Source organism: Streptopelia decaocto, assembly GCF_964273445.1.
Source record: "Streptopelia decaocto genome assembly, chromosome: 7".
NCBI lineage: Eukaryota > Metazoa > Chordata > Aves > Columbiformes > Columbidae > Streptopelia > Streptopelia decaocto.
Genome location: NC_138661.1, coordinates 12,934,686 through 12,952,106, shown reverse-complemented (window position 1 = coordinate 12,952,106; position 17,421 = coordinate 12,934,686). Strand labels below are relative to the sequence as shown.

General features: G+C 39.4%; 1 protein-coding gene across 1 annotated transcript in view; it reads right to left on the bottom strand.

Moving 5' to 3' along the window:
* The window catches only part of BEGAIN (brain enriched guanylate kinase associated), a 153,594-nt gene that overhangs the window by 73,700 nt on the left and 62,473 nt on the right, over positions 1-17,421 (bottom strand). Inside the window, exon 3 of the mRNA XM_082058296.1 lies at positions 965-1,054. Coding sequence (XP_081914422.1) covers positions 965-1,054 — 90 coding nt within the window. The remainder of the gene's footprint in view (positions 1-964; positions 1,055-17,421) is intronic.

The following is a 17,421-nucleotide window of genomic DNA, read 5'->3' as shown; positions in this document are numbered from 1 at the left end:
ACAGGTAAGAGTATAGTGCATGTGCAGAGCCCCAGGGGTTTGAAAAACAGGAATTCGAATCAATTTTCCAAGATTCTTTTTCCTTTTTTTTTTCATTCCACAGAGTATAAACCATGCAAAAAAATACCAAAAGAATCTTACTTATGTCTTTACTACACTAGCAGCAATCTTAAGATGAAAATTCGCACACATTATTAAAAGAAAATCAATAGACTGCAAGAAGAAAATCTAAAGCTTACCCGGTCTTTATTTTTTTAATCTAATTAATTTCTTACGTTAAAATATATTTCAATATTTCATTTGTCATTGAAAACTATAGGATCAGTGAATGACATTTCTTCTACATAGCTGTCCCTTGAAATTAAACCAAGTAACAAAGAATAAAGAGTAAATTCAGAAGAAAAGTAAAAGAGAATCTAAGCAAAATATGGAGAAATAGTCATTAGTTAAACATATACTATGTGCTGCATAGAAACACACAGTAGAATCAGTCACATCTCTTCCATCCTTTCAGTGTCTTTGTATCTGTAGAACTGAAAAAAATCCTTCCTTCGGGAGACTGAAGATTAATGCAAACCTGATAAAGGAGAGAGACTATACACATACCAGCAATTAGGAAAAGTGGGCTAACTGCCCAGATAACTGTGGTATCAACAATTAAATTCAATGTATCTGCATTATAACAACTACTCCATCAGAAAAAAAATATTAACTGATAGCAAGCAGCTGTGGATTTTGCATCTTCTTAAACAGCTTTCTGTTTTTATGCACATTAATAATAACTATTAAAGGCTTGGCTAGCGTACTATAACAAACAGATCTGCTGTCAATCCTCCAGTTCAGAAAACATAACACAACTGAATGACGAGAGACTACAGACTGATGTGAAGAAATGAAACATTTTTACAGACATCAGAAAGTTAGAAAGAAAGCATAACTTCACAAAACATCACTTATTATTTACCTGTCCCAGAGAGTAGGTGAAGATTTTGCGAGCCTGCCCTGGAGAATTCTAGGTTGCCATAGGCAGGTTGGCACCCAGGAATTTCGTACCCTGCAGCATGAATAGAGGATAAACCATGGCTAGGTGTGGCTCATAAGACATACGAGTGAAAACCTAGCTAGATTTGCTGCATATCAGTAGGCTACGGCATAATTTGGTACTAATTATTATTCAGGATATCTTACTTTACAGCAGTATTAGAACTACAAAACAAGGTGATGTTATAGCACACACGTTTAGTGGTTTTCTTGTATGACTATTGTAGGTCAGAATAAGCATTTATAATTGACCTTATAATAGTTGTATATGGGTGCTACTCCATCTATCCTAAAAAGCATTTGCTCTTAAGATTTATGAACCAAGCCCTTATATTTTTGCGTTGTAAAAACATCAGATTAAACAAATTTATGCTTCATTGAAAGAAGGTCAGCAAAATTCCTTCTGAGCACCATAGTGAGAATGTGTTTAACAGTTTTAATTAAATCTGGGCTGAGGTTCAAGTTCCACATACCAGGTTCCACACACATTTACCAGCAGCAGAACAATTGCTGCAAGTATTTGCTGGAAATGAAAAACACAAACAACCTGAACTAGCAATATAAGCTATGAATAATGCACAGCAAAAGCAGATCGAGAGCCCAGGAGAAGGCCAACAAGGCAGGTAAATTAGCAATAAGAACTGTTGCCCAAAATTAGCATCAAGCAATGCGGGTAAGTTTCAAAACACCCTGTTCAGTCCTTAGTCAAGCAAATTGTCACTCAAGTCAAAGGTGTTTTTTCCTGAGTAAAATCTGAGTAAGGACTACAGCGTTTCATCACACAGAATTCCTGATACAGTATTGCTGTGTTCCCTTGCAATATCAGAAATGCAACATAATGTGCCTTGAAGGATAAACTTAATAAAAGATCAGTTTTTCCTCACTCAAGCGCATTCATATTTATGAACCAGAATTTTTGCCTAAGCTTTCCCTGTGGTCAGTGTTTGCTATACATGCAGAAAATCCTACATTCTAGTATTTGTCATCAATTGCAGGTGGGTACTGCATAGTAGGGACCTTTTGTACTGCAAAATAGGGACCTTTTGTACTGTGAACACATGTTTACATACAGGGAAACATTTCAGGTGGAATTGTTGTGCTACAGAGAGCAGCAGAGAATCTCAGTGTTTATGGGAAACGAGAACTCTGCTGAGTCTCTTGCAACTCTGGGATCAACCTCACATCAATAATTACTGGCAGGAAGATGATGCTCTTTGAGACACTCTAAGGAAAAGCACTAAGTGAATTCCAGCATGGTACTCTAGTTGTACCACTGAGTTGTTCACTGAATACAGGGGGAACATTTAAGTACATTTAAGTACTTTTAACTGCCATACCAGACTTGGCTTAAGTAAGTGAAGACATCCAGGGTTGACAGAAAAAATGAGATGGCCCTAGGTCTAGGTGTTGTCATCACTTGAATGTATAGCAATATTGGCTTTAAAATCAAAGTGGAGGTGAGAATAAATCTCTGTAATCTATAATGACTCAGTATTGTTGGTTCTTCAGTGAACTGTAAGTGCTATTTTGTATTACGTATCTCTCATAGTTTTTCTGATATTGTCAAACTGCAAAGCTCATGATCAATACATATGTACTTATTTAATGCATACCAGTTCTGTGGTACTTCACTATATATTTGCTTTCTCAACTATGTCTGACAGAAAAACAGTGCATTGTAGGACTATGAGTTTGAAAACGGTCTCTACCTGGCTCTCCCTTTTGTATCTGTATATTTTAGGTACAAAATTATAAACTGCTCCTAAAATTCAGGTCTTTGAAATCTTAATTTTGAGCAAAATTGGAAAATTCAGCCATACGTTTTTCCAGAACCAGTGGGAATTTTTCAAACCAGTGCATATTGCATATTTCTCTGCACTTCACTGAGAAACCCTCCATAGTAGTTTTCTAATGAAATAACAAAACTTGCAAATTTTGAAATGGATGAAATGAAAACACTGTCTGGCTTTTCAGACCCAAAATCTAGTTAAACTTGGAGTCTTGGAGTAAAGAGGCCATTTCAGCAGGGACAAATCTCTGCTGTTTTCAGATCCATCACCAGCTCTCTTCCATCTTAATCTAACCTCATACCTCTTACTGATATATAATGAATAGCTTTGCCATAGATAATCTTGAAAAAATGTTTTACAGCTAAGAGGTTTTGAGATGTTTTGACAGAGAGGAGAGGGGTGTGAATTCCACTTCAATGGTTTGCTCAGTGTTTTTCCTGACATCTTTTCAGTAGTAAGTCCCATGTAATTGCTCCACAAATGAGCTAATGCAGAGGAAAGCTCTCTGCTCTAAATGTGGTGGGTCTTTCAAAAACTCCCCAAAGGGATTTAATAACATCCTGTCTCAGTTAATCAGTGTCAGTTGTAGTCAGTCTAATCACATTCTCATGTGCAAGGTTGAAAATTAATTAGTAACTGTAAGATTTATTTATTTGCCTGATATACAAACACAAAAATTAATTTGTCAGTTTCTATAATTTACATGGGATATTGTTTTAGCATTGGCAAATCAGAAATCAGTAAGACACACACGTATATTTTTCTCTAAAGCAATTGTAAATTTTAAAGGAAATAAATGGGAGATGCTTCCAGGTCTGATACTGTGTTGTTTCCTTTTTGAAACAGCAGTTATAAGAAACTTGTAAGTACTGAAAATAATAAAAAAGTATTTTTAAAAAAAATATTGTATAGTCACAGTGTGCAAATTGTAGTTTACTAATGATAAAATATTTCAGATTATCAGTTTTTAGAGACTTTTTGTTACACTGCAGCATAATAAATCAACTCATTTTCCTCTTCTTTCTACAGAGCTTCCCTTATCCCTCATTGATGTGATTGAGGCAGACTCCAGTGTCAAGTGAGGTTTGAATTTGGTCATACTGCTGTAATAGCCTGTGTTTCCTTGTCTTGTCCTAGAAGATGCGGTATGTTACTTCAAATACTGTCTGTGGCTCATCTGACAGTGATCGTGGAACATGCTTACAGACCTACAGCCCATTTGAAAAACAAAAAAAGGTGGATTTCTCAGTGAAACATGATCAACTCTTTATTTCACTGTCTAGAGAAGAACAACTAAGAGTTCGTCAGTTTTGGTGACAGATGGTGATTGATCCACTGTGCCTGGAATAGACTCATACACACTGCTTTGTCTTTTTCAGAAATAATGTTATGAGAAAGTAAATACAATGTCCATTATGTTCCCTTCTCCATATTTCATAGGTGGTAAGATTTTTAGCATCTGATGTGTATAAAACCCCCTGGTTTGTATCTGTTCTTCAAAAACACTGCTCTTTTATGCTAGAATATGCATGGTTATTTTATAAGGGCTAATACAAATCTTAATGATTTTTCTGAAATAATGTGTTTTTCAGAAATTACAGAATTTCATGGTTTCTCCACCTGCAAGTGGAGGACTTAGTGTAGACACCCCAAAATCTTGCATCTGTTAAAGGGAGAAGGTGTTTCTGTAGAGCAGGAAAGAATGAGTTCTGGTCTGATTTTAGCTTAAACTCAGTTGTCTTTAGGACCTGAAGGGAATTTGAAAGTCGCCCTTAAACTGGGTTGTGCTATTATGATCGCTGTACTTGTCCAATTTAGCCCTATTTTACCCCAGTATGAAGAAGTTAAGCACAAGAACTTCTATATTTGCTTCTATGAACACCATGCAGCTATTTTAAGGGCTTTTATAAACACTAATAACTCCAGATGAAACGTTGACAGAGCAAGCTGGAAGAAGTGCAGGGACACCTTGGAACATACTGTCACGACTCTACCTCCACATCCCGGCCTCATTGAAGAAGCACGTGGCAGTAATGCTGATTTAGCATCACAGACTTGCAAGACACTACCAGCTGCACTTGCTACCTACTTTCCTACCAGTCATGCCAATGTAGGTAACTGGCTGACATCTCCACAGAACAAAGGCTGGAGCTGATAAAAATGTCAAACAATCCATCTTCTGTGAGGGGGTGGCAGTTCTATTCGTGCAGTTACCCAGAACTGTCTATGACCATACCTTTAAATAACGTAAAACTGCTCCAGGGACTGCAACAATATACCTTAATGACTATTTTAAATATAATTCCTAATTGAAAAACAGGGTCCTAAGGGACCCTGCATCCCTGCAGTACTGGGACTTGACCAGTAACCCCACAGTGCGGACACAGATGCTAACAGGGTATCACAGAATCACAAAATCACAGAATGTTAGGGATTAGAAGGGACCTCAAAAGATCATTTAGTCCAATCCCCCCGCCGGAGCAGGAACGCCTAGATGAGGTTACACAGGAATGTGTCCAGGCGGGTTTTGAATGTGTCCAGAGAAGGAGACTCCACAACCCCCCTGGGCAGCCTGTTCCAGTGCTCTGTTACCCTCACTGTGAAGAAGTTTCTTCTCAAATTTAAGTGGAACCTCTTGTGTTCCAGTTTGAACCCACTGCCCCTTGTCCTGCCACTGGTTGTCACTGAGAAGAGCCTGAGAATATAACAAGGCTGGGAATGTCCATTGAGCAGAAAAGGAAGGAAGATGAGAACACATTATCAACAAAGCTAATACCTATTTTCTGACAGTATATGGATAGAGAGATGTTCCTCTGCCAGCTCAGTTTAACACATTTTTAGAAGAGAGTGTTTCATTGGCAAAAGGCCTGCTGGCTTGGGAACCTCAGTATCTTTCTAACCAGGCACAAAAATCCACCCTTTTTCTGCATCCCATTTCTTTTTTTCCCGCCGTTTTTCTAACAAACTCCTGCCTTTCCCATCTTTGCAATCCCTATCTAATACATTTCTGGTATGGCCACTGGCTCCTCCATCAGCTGCTGCAATGCTGAAGGTAAAAGATGACTTCTATGTCCCCTCTTGGAAACCAGACACTACAGCAAGCTTCATCTGCCAGGAAGACTTAGGGAGGAAATCTTCAGTCTTGAAACTCTGGGACCAAGAACACTTAACTGATAGAACCTGTGTGAGATTTGGTTGCCAAACTGATATGTCTCTGTTAACCAGGCATGATTTTTTTTCAGATACTTTTGAAGTGTGCAACTTTGAATGTTTATAAAAATGTCGTAGCACAAATTCTTGACTATTTCAAAAATGTCACTATTTTCAGAAAACACACGTGGTAAATATTATACAAAACCTTTAGAGTTAAACTTCTGTGCTCAAATTATCAATATATGTATGAATAATTATCATTGTATTGGACATGTTGACAGAGAAGTTGTACTGGGATAGGAACTATCTGCAATGTCTGATTTTGTTTGTTGCTGCCTTCAAATATGTGTGTAGACAAAAGAATTTAAGTTTTGTTCAGACACAAGGCAGATGGCTCAGTCCAGGTCTATAGACAAAATGTAAAGATTTATGACTATATGAATTAATGAACTTTCTGTTCTCAAAATGTTAAGTTGCCTTCCCCTCTGTGAATAATGCCACAGGAGATGACATGAGCTAACCAGTTTTACATAAATTTCTAATAATTAACAACTGCTTTAAGCTCTTTCCACATTTTCCCAAAATTTTTCTTTATTGTATTAACTGAGTACTCTAGTTTGCATGACCGTGTGAAGCTTTGCAAGCTTGACAATCACTTCTCTTGGTATTGCTGTGGTGTTTTATTATGGCTATATGACCTCATATTTTGTCAGTTTTTAAATGCATGAAATATACTAACTGGTTTGAAATTTAACAGCTGACTGAGTACTTTTTTACTGATGATTAGATTTGGGGGAAGAGAAACAGGTGCAGAAACACTCCCTCCTGCAACTACAGAAAAATCTGATAGGAATTAGTCATTCAGTATCTGCATGGAAATAATCACAAATTGTTAATAATATTTCATTCTGAGTCTCCTACTTGGGAAGCTGATCATCTGCATATTGTGAAAAGCATTAGCTAGGATTATTGTCTTGCAGCTTATAAACTATTGCTATAGAATAAACACAGTCACACTTTTCAGGATTATAGATCATCTTTGTAATATAATTCAGTGACAGCTGATGGTTTGCATACTGCTTAAATATATTTTGTTATTTTCTGTGGGAAGCAATAGCCATAAACACATTATATAGGTGCCAAAATGTACCTGTTGTCTGCAGACATTTCCCACTGGAACTATACTTGCTTAAGTGTTTTATATGTCTCAGGATGTTTCAGTATTAGTAATGGCCCTCCAGTGCTGTCAATGATAACATCCAACTGCTTCTTTGAGGCATAATTTGATGCTGAGTTTTGGTATAGTGGCAGAACTCAGTTTTCATGAGGAATGGCTGTCCACATGCAGGAAAATAAATATCAAACTGACCTAAGGGCTGTCCTTCCCTCAGTTTCCCCCAGGCTCTCTTCTTCAACTAGCTGAAGAAGTGTTGTTTCTAATGTAATTAGGCCATCATGAATCATTTCAATCCTCTCCTGCACCCCATCAGTATTTTTTCTCTATCATAAATGCTTTGCTCCAGTGTCCCAGTAGCAGATGCGTTTTTCATCCTTTGTCATGTTTTGACTCCAGGCAGTCTTCACACAGGTCCAGCTGCCCTGAGTGCACTTCACAAAGCTTTGTTTCAACATGGAGAACGTTATGGGGTAGCTGGCAGTACATGTCTGGACAAGAAGACTTCTGTGTCCAGAAGTGAATTTTTATCAGTCTTAATGAGACAAATTTGGAAAGATATTTTGGTTTCTTATTATGGAAATAAGGACTATAGATGTTTAAGATATCACCTGCATAAATTAGCAGTACATTAAAAGCTGTCTTCTAAGTTGTTTATTACCAGTGTAATTATCTCATTTTCTCATTTTTCCATTGTCTTGCTTGGAGCCTCTAAGTTTGGGAACTTTGGATAATCACTGATTTTATCATCTAGGAATGGACCATGTAAGGTGCCTTTTCTAAATATATGGATGCATTTACTGCAAACATCAGCTGTGTTCATATTTATATTTCATACCTTTTCCAAAATCTGGTATGATGTTTTAAAGTAGGTATGTGAATGTGTGACTAAAAGCATACTGAATATAGAGTAGAATTAAGTTGACTGAGAATAGCAGCTCTTTTGTGCAAAGACTGGTCTGTCCTTGCATGGTTCCAGCAATCCATGCCTGGTGCCTCCAGAAAATCTGAAAGAACTAGTCATTGCAAAACTTTCCTTTTTAAATGGTGCCTGGTTACATGGCAAGTAGAATAAAGCTAACATTTAAGACTGATATATACTCCTTTCACCCTGAACAGATACCCTAAATCATATCTGATAGCTTAATAACTTTTATTTACTCACAGATTACACAGGCTAAAGGTCTGTTTACTAAGCAGCTCCAGTAAACTATAGGGTGAGGTGTTTCAGCAAGAGAGGGAAGCGCCTGCATGCCAGGGAAAGGGCAGTGATGTCTCTCTGGGAATGCTGTACAGAATCCCAGTCACCCGTTTTCAAGAGAGGGATTCAATCTCCACGAGATGGCTTTTTCTGATACTTAAGTGGCATCTTAGAAAGCAAACTCAAAAGCAAAGCTGGTTCAGATCAGTCCAAGAAAAGAATGGCTGAGTGGGGATGTGGCTGCTATTTTAAATGTAACAGAGAGAGGGAAAAAATAATTTCCTCTGAAGAAAAACATTGGCTTAAGAACTGGTTATGACTACACTTCTGGAAATCACCAGAAGACTTCTAATGATGGAACAACTTTATTCTGGAACAGCCTTCCTATAAGAATAGCAGATAGAAAACCACTTAGAAGATGGAGCATGTGGTTGCCTATGAATGCAGATAACTGTTTCAAAATGTCTGTGTCTTTTGCTAAATTTCTTTTTCGCAACAAGGCTATTGTGATTAGGTTTATTCTAACAGTGGATCTCAGTCCCTTCAAATCTTACTCACTTCAGTGCTCAGTGACATTGAAGTAAAGTGGTACTTGTGAGAGAGCTGAACCAGACAACAGCTCAGTTCTGCCAATGACAGGACTGGAAGAAATCTCATAGAGAAAGCCAGTGCCAGGTTCTACTTTCCAGAACCTGATGTGGCTAATGAATTTGTCTTTTGATCTCTGCTGGCAATCCATTTATCAGTCCAACACTTTCACATGTTTACAATACCAATGCACTGCAACAGAGCAGTTGTATTTTCAATTGAGAATACTATGATTACAGAGGTAATATCTGGAGAAACATTCCCAGGAGATGCTTCCAGGCAGCTTAAAATCAATAGAAACGATGAGTATTTTACATCTCTTCAGACTGTGCTTCTGGTTTGTCTGTATACCGTTATCTTTTACCCTGAAGAGAATAGGTGCTTTCTCTGTGGATAGATATTTACATTCCTTTTGCTGAGAATATTAAGCACTGAGTGATCTGCTTCAGATATCTGTTCACTGGAGAGTTGGTAAATATGCATGTAAACAACTGCCCTAGAGTATAATCTGAGCTATTTTTGTGTTATAGTTTGGTACGTTAGAAGAAGGAATTAATTAAAAAGAAAGAGACTAGATTTCAGTTCACAAATTGTTTTTCTTCTGTCTGCTCAGAAACGCAGTCGAGTCCCCCTCCTGTCTTCCACCACAGATTTATATTATTTTTGTTACATTCTGCTCTTAGTGAAGAAGGTATTCATCACTGACTGTACCTCTGATGAAATAATTCAGTGGAATTGCCTGGGCTGACTGGCATAGAATTTATCTCTTGTATATCCACACTGATTTACTCAGTCCATCTTGCACTCTGTGGGGCTATTTGAAATTGATTCCTTCTAGTTTTATGTGTTTTCCATCATAGAGAACCGATTGTCTGTTGTCTTAGGGTATCCTACATTCATTTTGAAACACTCATCCATGTCAGGCACTGTTACATTGGACTCTCGGGCTTGTCAAATAAACAATATGGCTCCCAATGTAGAGAAAATCAGTTCATTTCTCTGCCACTCAGCTTGCTTTCCTACCATTTTCCCTTCTCATCCATTTAAAGTACAAGTTCATTGAGGGAGGACAATTCTCTTAGGATTTTGGGAGAACAGCATGCAGTATAACGAATCCTTATCTCATGATGGGACTTCAAGGGATGCAGTAAAAAGAAAATGAAAGAAAGATCCTGGTGGTGTTAGTTGAGTGGAGGGTCTTTTGAGAAATCTAGAAAAAGCCTAGGAAGAGCAATACCCAGGTGATGGAAGTCCTTGACATATATTGAAAACACCTCAATATTCTCAGATTTGTTTGAGATTAAATTTCAAATTAGCTAATAGGAAGACTTGGAAATTACTTTATTATCCTGAATACCATTTTAAACCAGACAAATTTAACTAAAAGGTTGAATCCAGGACAACACAGGAACCAGAACAGGCTCAGAGGTAAAGAAAATGCAGAATTTCACCACCTCACAGATGGGTGCTGCCAGGGGAGGGGGCAGCATTGGGATGAAGAAGCAGGCACTGTGCTCCTGCTTGTGTCAGAGCAAGGGGCCATGACAGCTGCTTCTACAAGAGGGATGAGCAAGAGTTTTTAGCCTACTCACATAATCCTTTCTCTTGGCAGTAGCAGTGGCAGGTCTCTGATAGACACAAAACAGGCAGCTGCCCCAGCAACTGCATACTTTGTCGATGTCTAGAGCTGGCTCTGCAAATCCCATTCTATTTATTTCAGGGCTTGAGCCATATACTACACCTGGCATAAGGCCCATTCTATGCTTTGAAAGTGCTTTGGAGGGAAAAAAAAAAAGTGCTGCAAAAAAAAATTGCCAGGTGTGAGTAATAAGAGCACAATTAAATCTATTATGAATTGAATGATTTATCTCCTTAAAAAATATTAGCTGTTGTGAAACTTGTCTTGTGTAGCAATTTAAAAATGTATATGTTCAGGTGAGTCTTATTACTGCTCGGCTAACTCCTGTCATATGCTTCTTTTGCCAGAACTGGCTGTGTTGCAGAAAACAGACTCAGTCTTCATCCAGATGTACATCAGTGAGTCATGGGCACAAGACTGCTTTATTCAGTAAAGATAATGTCTAACTATGATAACAGCAAACTAATGGATACTTTGAAAGAACTAGAGAGACATAAATCATAGAATCATAGAGTAGTCTGGATTGGAAAAGACCTTCCAAGGTTACCTAGTCCAACCCCCCTGCAATGAGCAGGGACATCTTTAACCAGATCAGGTTGCTCAGAGCCCCGTCCAGCCTGGCCTTGAATGTTTCCAGGGATGGGGCATCTACCACCCCTCTGGGCAACCTGTTCCAATATTTTACCACCCTCGTTGTAAAAAACTTCCTCATGTCCAGCCTGAACCCCCCCTCTTTTAGTTTCAAACCATTACCCCTTGCCCTGTCTTAATATGCTCTTCTAAAAAGTCTGTCCCCATCTTTCTTAAAGGCTCTTTTAAGTACTGAAAGGCTGCAATAAGGTCTCCCTGGAGCCTTCTCTTCCTCAGGAAGAGCAGCCCCTATTCTCTCAGCCTTTCAAATGCAGGATGCAGAATGGTGAGAAGTCAATGACATGGAATACAGCTCTCAAAGTGAGAACATTGAGGATTAAAGGTGAGACAGGCTCTGAAGTAGTACTTGGCTGAAGTGCAGGTACTGCTATCAAGAGGTGAATACAGAAAGGTTATTTTCTCCAGACACTCTCATAGACACCTACATTTGGGATTCTGGAGTGCCCTAGGAGGTTGGATAGATGCCCAGCTACATGGAGCCAAGCAGCTGAGCTCCCCAGCACTGCTGTGGCTCCTCTGCAGGACAAGTGGTACAGGTCCATGGAGAAGCTTGACCCATTCATGATGCTTCAAACCCACCTAACCCATAGGGATTGGCAGTACAAAGTTAGTACAGAGCCCAGCAGCTGTGAACTCTTTTTTTAAGGACACAGTGGTGACAGTATATATCACACACTTTTGGTAATTTGAGCAGGGAGCACTGATTTGTTTCAATTTGAGAGACTTCAGTCCTGGTTCTACTTTTTCTCAGGGTATACCCTTGCTAGGTGGCTGTCGGTGGAGATCTCTATGTCTTCCATTGAAACCTGGCACTGGGTAGCCAGGAATACAAAGTCATGAATTTAGCAAGAAAGAAAAAAAGAAGAAATTGGTTCTGTAGCTCTTATTTCCTTGACTGCATGGTATTTCTCTCTTTCTTCAACTGCTTAAGTACTCAGGGCTCCTTATTCAGGTGATTTGAAAGTCCCCTATGGACCCAGGGATCTCTTCTTGAAGGAATGCAAAGCCTGTATTTTGTGCCCAGAATATGATCAGGCTCAGATACCAGAAGAGCAAGTATGCATGACTTTAGGTGCAGTATGCTAATGCTAACTTGGCTGTGCAAATAATTGAAATTTAATACATTCTCTTGGATTTGGCTGCAAAGTGCAACTGATAGCTAATTGTAACAGTGTTAATTTGTTATGGTACAAACATGGAAACCAGAAGGTCTGATATAGTAGCTGATCCCCTCAAACAAAACAAAAACCTGTACAAGAAGCCGGGGAGGCAGAATTTCCAGCATGATAATGGGGCCAAGACTTGTGGAAACCTGTTTCCTACTTGTGCAATCTTTATTGGCCATAAGCAATTAGAATCAAATTCCCACCTCAGCCAAAGAATAGCATTCCAATACACCCTAATGTATACTGAGGCTCTGTGCTGGTCCTTCAGGAGTTGGAATAGTATCAGGTGGCCCATATAATTGAATCTTTTAGGCATGCAAAGGTCAAGTGAACCTGTCAATACCAGATTGTCCTCCCTTCACTTTCATGTAATTCTGCATCCTCTGACTTTCCCACTGGCCCCGATAAAAGGTTCCTCCTTTGCCAGAAATGTGCTACTGCTTAATAGCTGAGTAATGGGTTTTGTCTCTGCAAAATACAAGCTTCAGGCTTCTGCCATTTCCAGACCAGAGCTGCAGCTCCTGCAAGTGCAGAAGGTATTGGGTTAAACCAGGATAGATCAAACGTTTGTCTTTAGGTGAAAGAACTACTTTTCTTGACTTCTGAACTGGGGAAATCATCATGCCTGATAAATAGACAGGACAACTTAGCTAATGAAAATGACAGGGAATGGGTAGCTCTTAATTAACAGGTAAACAGTCCTCCCCCACCCTAATCAAATGACCTAAATGGTATTTGCAGAAGATCATGACTACTTAATAATGATTTATTCTCCAAGGAACCCCTAGGAATGTGAAAGGGAGTGTTTGGGAGAGAAAAAAGCACTAAATAAGTTGAATGATACTATGGCCATATTTAAAGCAGCTCAGTGTGAAAACAGTAAGTCCTCAATTATCAGGTAGTTAATTCAGAATGGTTTGGGTTTTCTTTTTGTTATGACATGTTCTCCTTCTTTATAGAAAGAGAATTTGGGGAGCTGAAGGGCTATCTCCACTCAGCTCCATTGGTCTTGCTTGTAGGTAGCTTATCCCTAACACCCCTGTGATTTCCTCTGCATAATTAGAACTGAAGAGTATAAAATTAAGAGAGCTTTAACTCTCCCATGTCCTCGGATTGCATAGGTACAGCACAAGATCACAGAAAGGACAGAAATTTTGGTTCTGCCTGAGGAGCAGCTATTATGCAGGAAGGGTGACAACCTCAACTATAACCAGAGGCTGCTCTGACTCACTGCTAACCACTGCACCGTTGCAACTGGTGAACATCCGAGCTTTTGGTATTAGGTTCAGAATCTTTTACAACATATTTTTCTCTATTTCTCTGCCTCTGAGCATAGCTAAACAGTGCAACTCTTTGGTTATTTCAGCAGCACTTTCTCTCAATCTATCCATCCTCTTTTGGAAAGAAGCTACTGAAAGGCTTAGGCTTGATGTTGACAGCTGTTGAGCAATTTTCTTGAAGGAGAATCCAGTTAGGGTCTTTATGTTTTTTTCTGACAGAACTTTTTCTGCCTGACTCTATTCCTCCTTTGCAAAGTGTACTTCAGCATCATGTCTGAACTTCCTACTGGCAACTACCTCTTTGCTGAGAAATGACATCCTTTCACGGTCTAACGCCCAAAGTCTTGTTCCTGTCTTGTTTTCATGTAATCTACTCTGAACAGCTCCAGACATCTTGGCATACTCCCTATCTGTGTTTCTTGGCCTCTTTCTGATAAGACTTAGAGTCCCCCTGCTCCCTATGGACCTTGGAATGAATGAAGTGGTATGGGAATGAAAAAATCCTATTATTTCTCCCTTGCTGTGTTCAAGTGCAAGAGGAATGTCAGCTCCTGCACTTCTGGGACTATAGACATGTTGACCTGTTTGGACAGCAAGAGGGTGGAAGTGTATGGCCCCAGCCCTGTCCTCTGCATGTATCACTGGCCAATATCTGGGAGAGCATCATGGGAGTCAAGCAATGAATCTCCGCGATTCTTTTTTCATAAGACTTGTCTTAAAGGCACATTTTGACATTTTGGGAATAATTCCTGTCATGGTGAAGTTAATGTTGAAGGGCCGGTGAGAATTTTGATATGAGCTTCTTTGATTTCTTGTGAGTTTTTTGAGCTATGGTCCAAACCTGTGGCCAAAGTTAACTCTTAACACTTCTATCACATTATATGACAAGAGCTTTACATTCCATGGTGGATTGTCTACTTACAGATTATGTATTTATAACCTGGCAGAGCCATGAGCAGCTACTTTCTGACTCCTGAAGACTAATCTAGGCAGATGATCAGCTCTATCACCTCATTTTAATCAGACCCAAGTTAGCAAAAAACCCTACATGTTTTCTAACATGCTTTGATATTTGATCCCTTTTCAATGCTTTTCTTCTCAAAATATTCCAGAAACATTTCAAACAAATTATTTTTCTTGGGCAGTTAGGCTACAGAAATGTGAAACTAAAGGAGCAAAAGGAAAACTTTAGCATTAGCTAGTGATGCATTCCGTTAGCTATGCAAATTTCTGTTTTATGGCATGAATTAAAATTAGTTACTGCATTAAATACCAGTAGTAAGTACGGGAATAGCTCACTAAAATAAAATTGTATTTTACACACATTGAAGAAAGTTGTGTGATCATTTCAACCTTTGCTAAATATTTCATTAAGCATTATGGCAAATAAAATTTTATTTCCATTTGTAAGGGGTCTACATACTGGTGTGAAATGACTGTTAATTTCAGACAAGGCTTGCTCTCTGATTAACTCCTATGAGTAGGGTAAAAGTATGGATACATTTTTCTGTCTTTGCCTCACTGATGTTCAGTCTCAGGTTCTTTCCAACTTTGCACCTTTTTAGAGGACAGTAATTTGCTGAAGGAATTCTTAGCAAGCTGGTGTCAATCTGATTACAATTAACAATATGTTCCATTTCCATTTCCCTCCTTCAAATGAGGTACAAGTCAGAAAAATGGCTTTAAATAAGCTGAGGTCTCTCCAGATTTCTGGATTTCTTCAGATTTCTTTTATGGTAAGCAGTAATTTTTTGTATATATCCCTGCACTTTCCTCTTCATTTGGACCTGACAAGGTAAATGAGTAATAAAAATGAAACAGGAAAGGTAGATGCAAAGAAAATGCAGTTGTCTGGATTTATTGAGCCCACTGGATGGTGTTGAAATTATTTTTTTCTTATTTTATAGCTATTCATTCTGTTCAGACCAGCTAGTGTATGTCAAACACCACATAAATGAATATAGAAAAGAACCTTTCTTATGTGTTAATGGAAATGATGTACTTCAAAATGACAGTGTCTACTGCAGCATGGAATAATAGATACTGAACAACTTGTTCTCTTTTCTGTAAAGTGAATTTAAATATAAATATGACATATAACAGCTTTTAGTTAAAATGGATAGTCCTACTAATTCAGGAGGTGGAAACACGTGATTAGCCCCACTGAAGATGAATAAGGAGCGGGCAGGTGAACCACCACAAGTGCTGTAGAGGTGGCACACACACCAGGTGTTTTAGGTTATACTCCCAGCAGCACATATGGCCACCTAATCATCAGATTCTGATGGTAGCGATGGGCCACAGGAGTGCTTTCCTGAAAGCACTTTGACCTGCAGATTGCCTGGTGCAGGTGGGCTGTGGGGACAGATCTCAAGGGAAGAATGCTCACTCCCAGCATCGCCTCCCTCTAACATTTGCTGAGGACCATTTGAAAAGCTCGTGAGAGAAACCACTAGGATTTGGGAAGACTGCAGAAAGAGGTGCCTGATGCACAACTCTTGAGAAGGCTACCAGCAGCCTACAGGGTATGTTGCTCCAGGTGAACTGCGATGTGGAAAGGTCTGAGGAATCCTCATGTGAGAGCACAGACTGTGAAGCAGAAAGGTTAAAGGGTTGGAGACAAGATACAGGAACAGAAAAAGAGCGCACACTCCTTTCTCCAACAATTTGCAAGATATTTGTGCCTCCTTATACACCACAGCTGAGGTTTCTGTTGCCTGGGGCAGCTGTAGCCTCACCTGCCCTTTGCAATGTGGGAAAGGAGCAGTGAGTAAGCTCCATCAGTCACTCCACCCTCCTGAAGCAGAGACCTCTACCCTTGGGGAGCCTGACACAACCAGTAAAATCCAAACCTGAGGTTCCCTGCAGAGAAACCTTAGGATGAACCCTCAGGTCACAGGACTGATGTCATTGAACCTACAGTAACATGTACCAGGTAAACTTCTGGCTGATGGTATTTCATACTGTCTTAAAAACAAGGATTATGTTTTGGCTTTAGGTTTTGTTCCTCATCCTTTTTAGTTAGTGTGACTGAAAAAACTTAGAAAAATCTAAGGTAGAGATATTTTAAGTATCAGTAGTCTTGGAACAATAACTCTACAGTGAGGCATTGTTGCTATGAAGTACTTCAGTATGCTAATTTAGATGAAAAGTGCTGAATTTGAGTGCTTAAGGTTAGTGCCATGTGCAGAACTTTGGGTAAAAGTCTGTGCTTTAGATATTGAATTGCTGATGGCAGACAGGAAAGACTTCTCTTGTAAACATCAGACACAAAGGTTTTAATCAAGTAATACCCTTTGCTGGAATTCCAGTCTCCGCCCCAGCCCTGCCCTGCCCCATTTTTCACTCTTCAAGGAAGCTATATTTGTGTCACACAGTCAGTGAGGAAACCTCTGTATTGAAGGAGATAGATGCAGTATTGGTGCCATCCAGCGAGGCCTGGACAGGCTGGAGAGTTAGGCAGGGAAAATTTAATGAAATATAAAAAGGACAAGTGTAAAGTATTGTGTCTGGGTAGGAACAACCCCAGGTTCCAGTATAAATTGGGGAATAACCTATTAGAGATCAGTGTAGGGGAAAGGGACCTGCGGGTCCTGGTGGACAGCAGGATGACCATGAGCCAGCACTGTGCCATTGTGGCCAAGAAGGCCAATGGCATCATGGGGTGTATTAGAAGGGGGGTGGTTAGTAGATCGAGAGAGGTTTTCCTTCCTCTCTATTCTGCCCTGGTGAGACCAC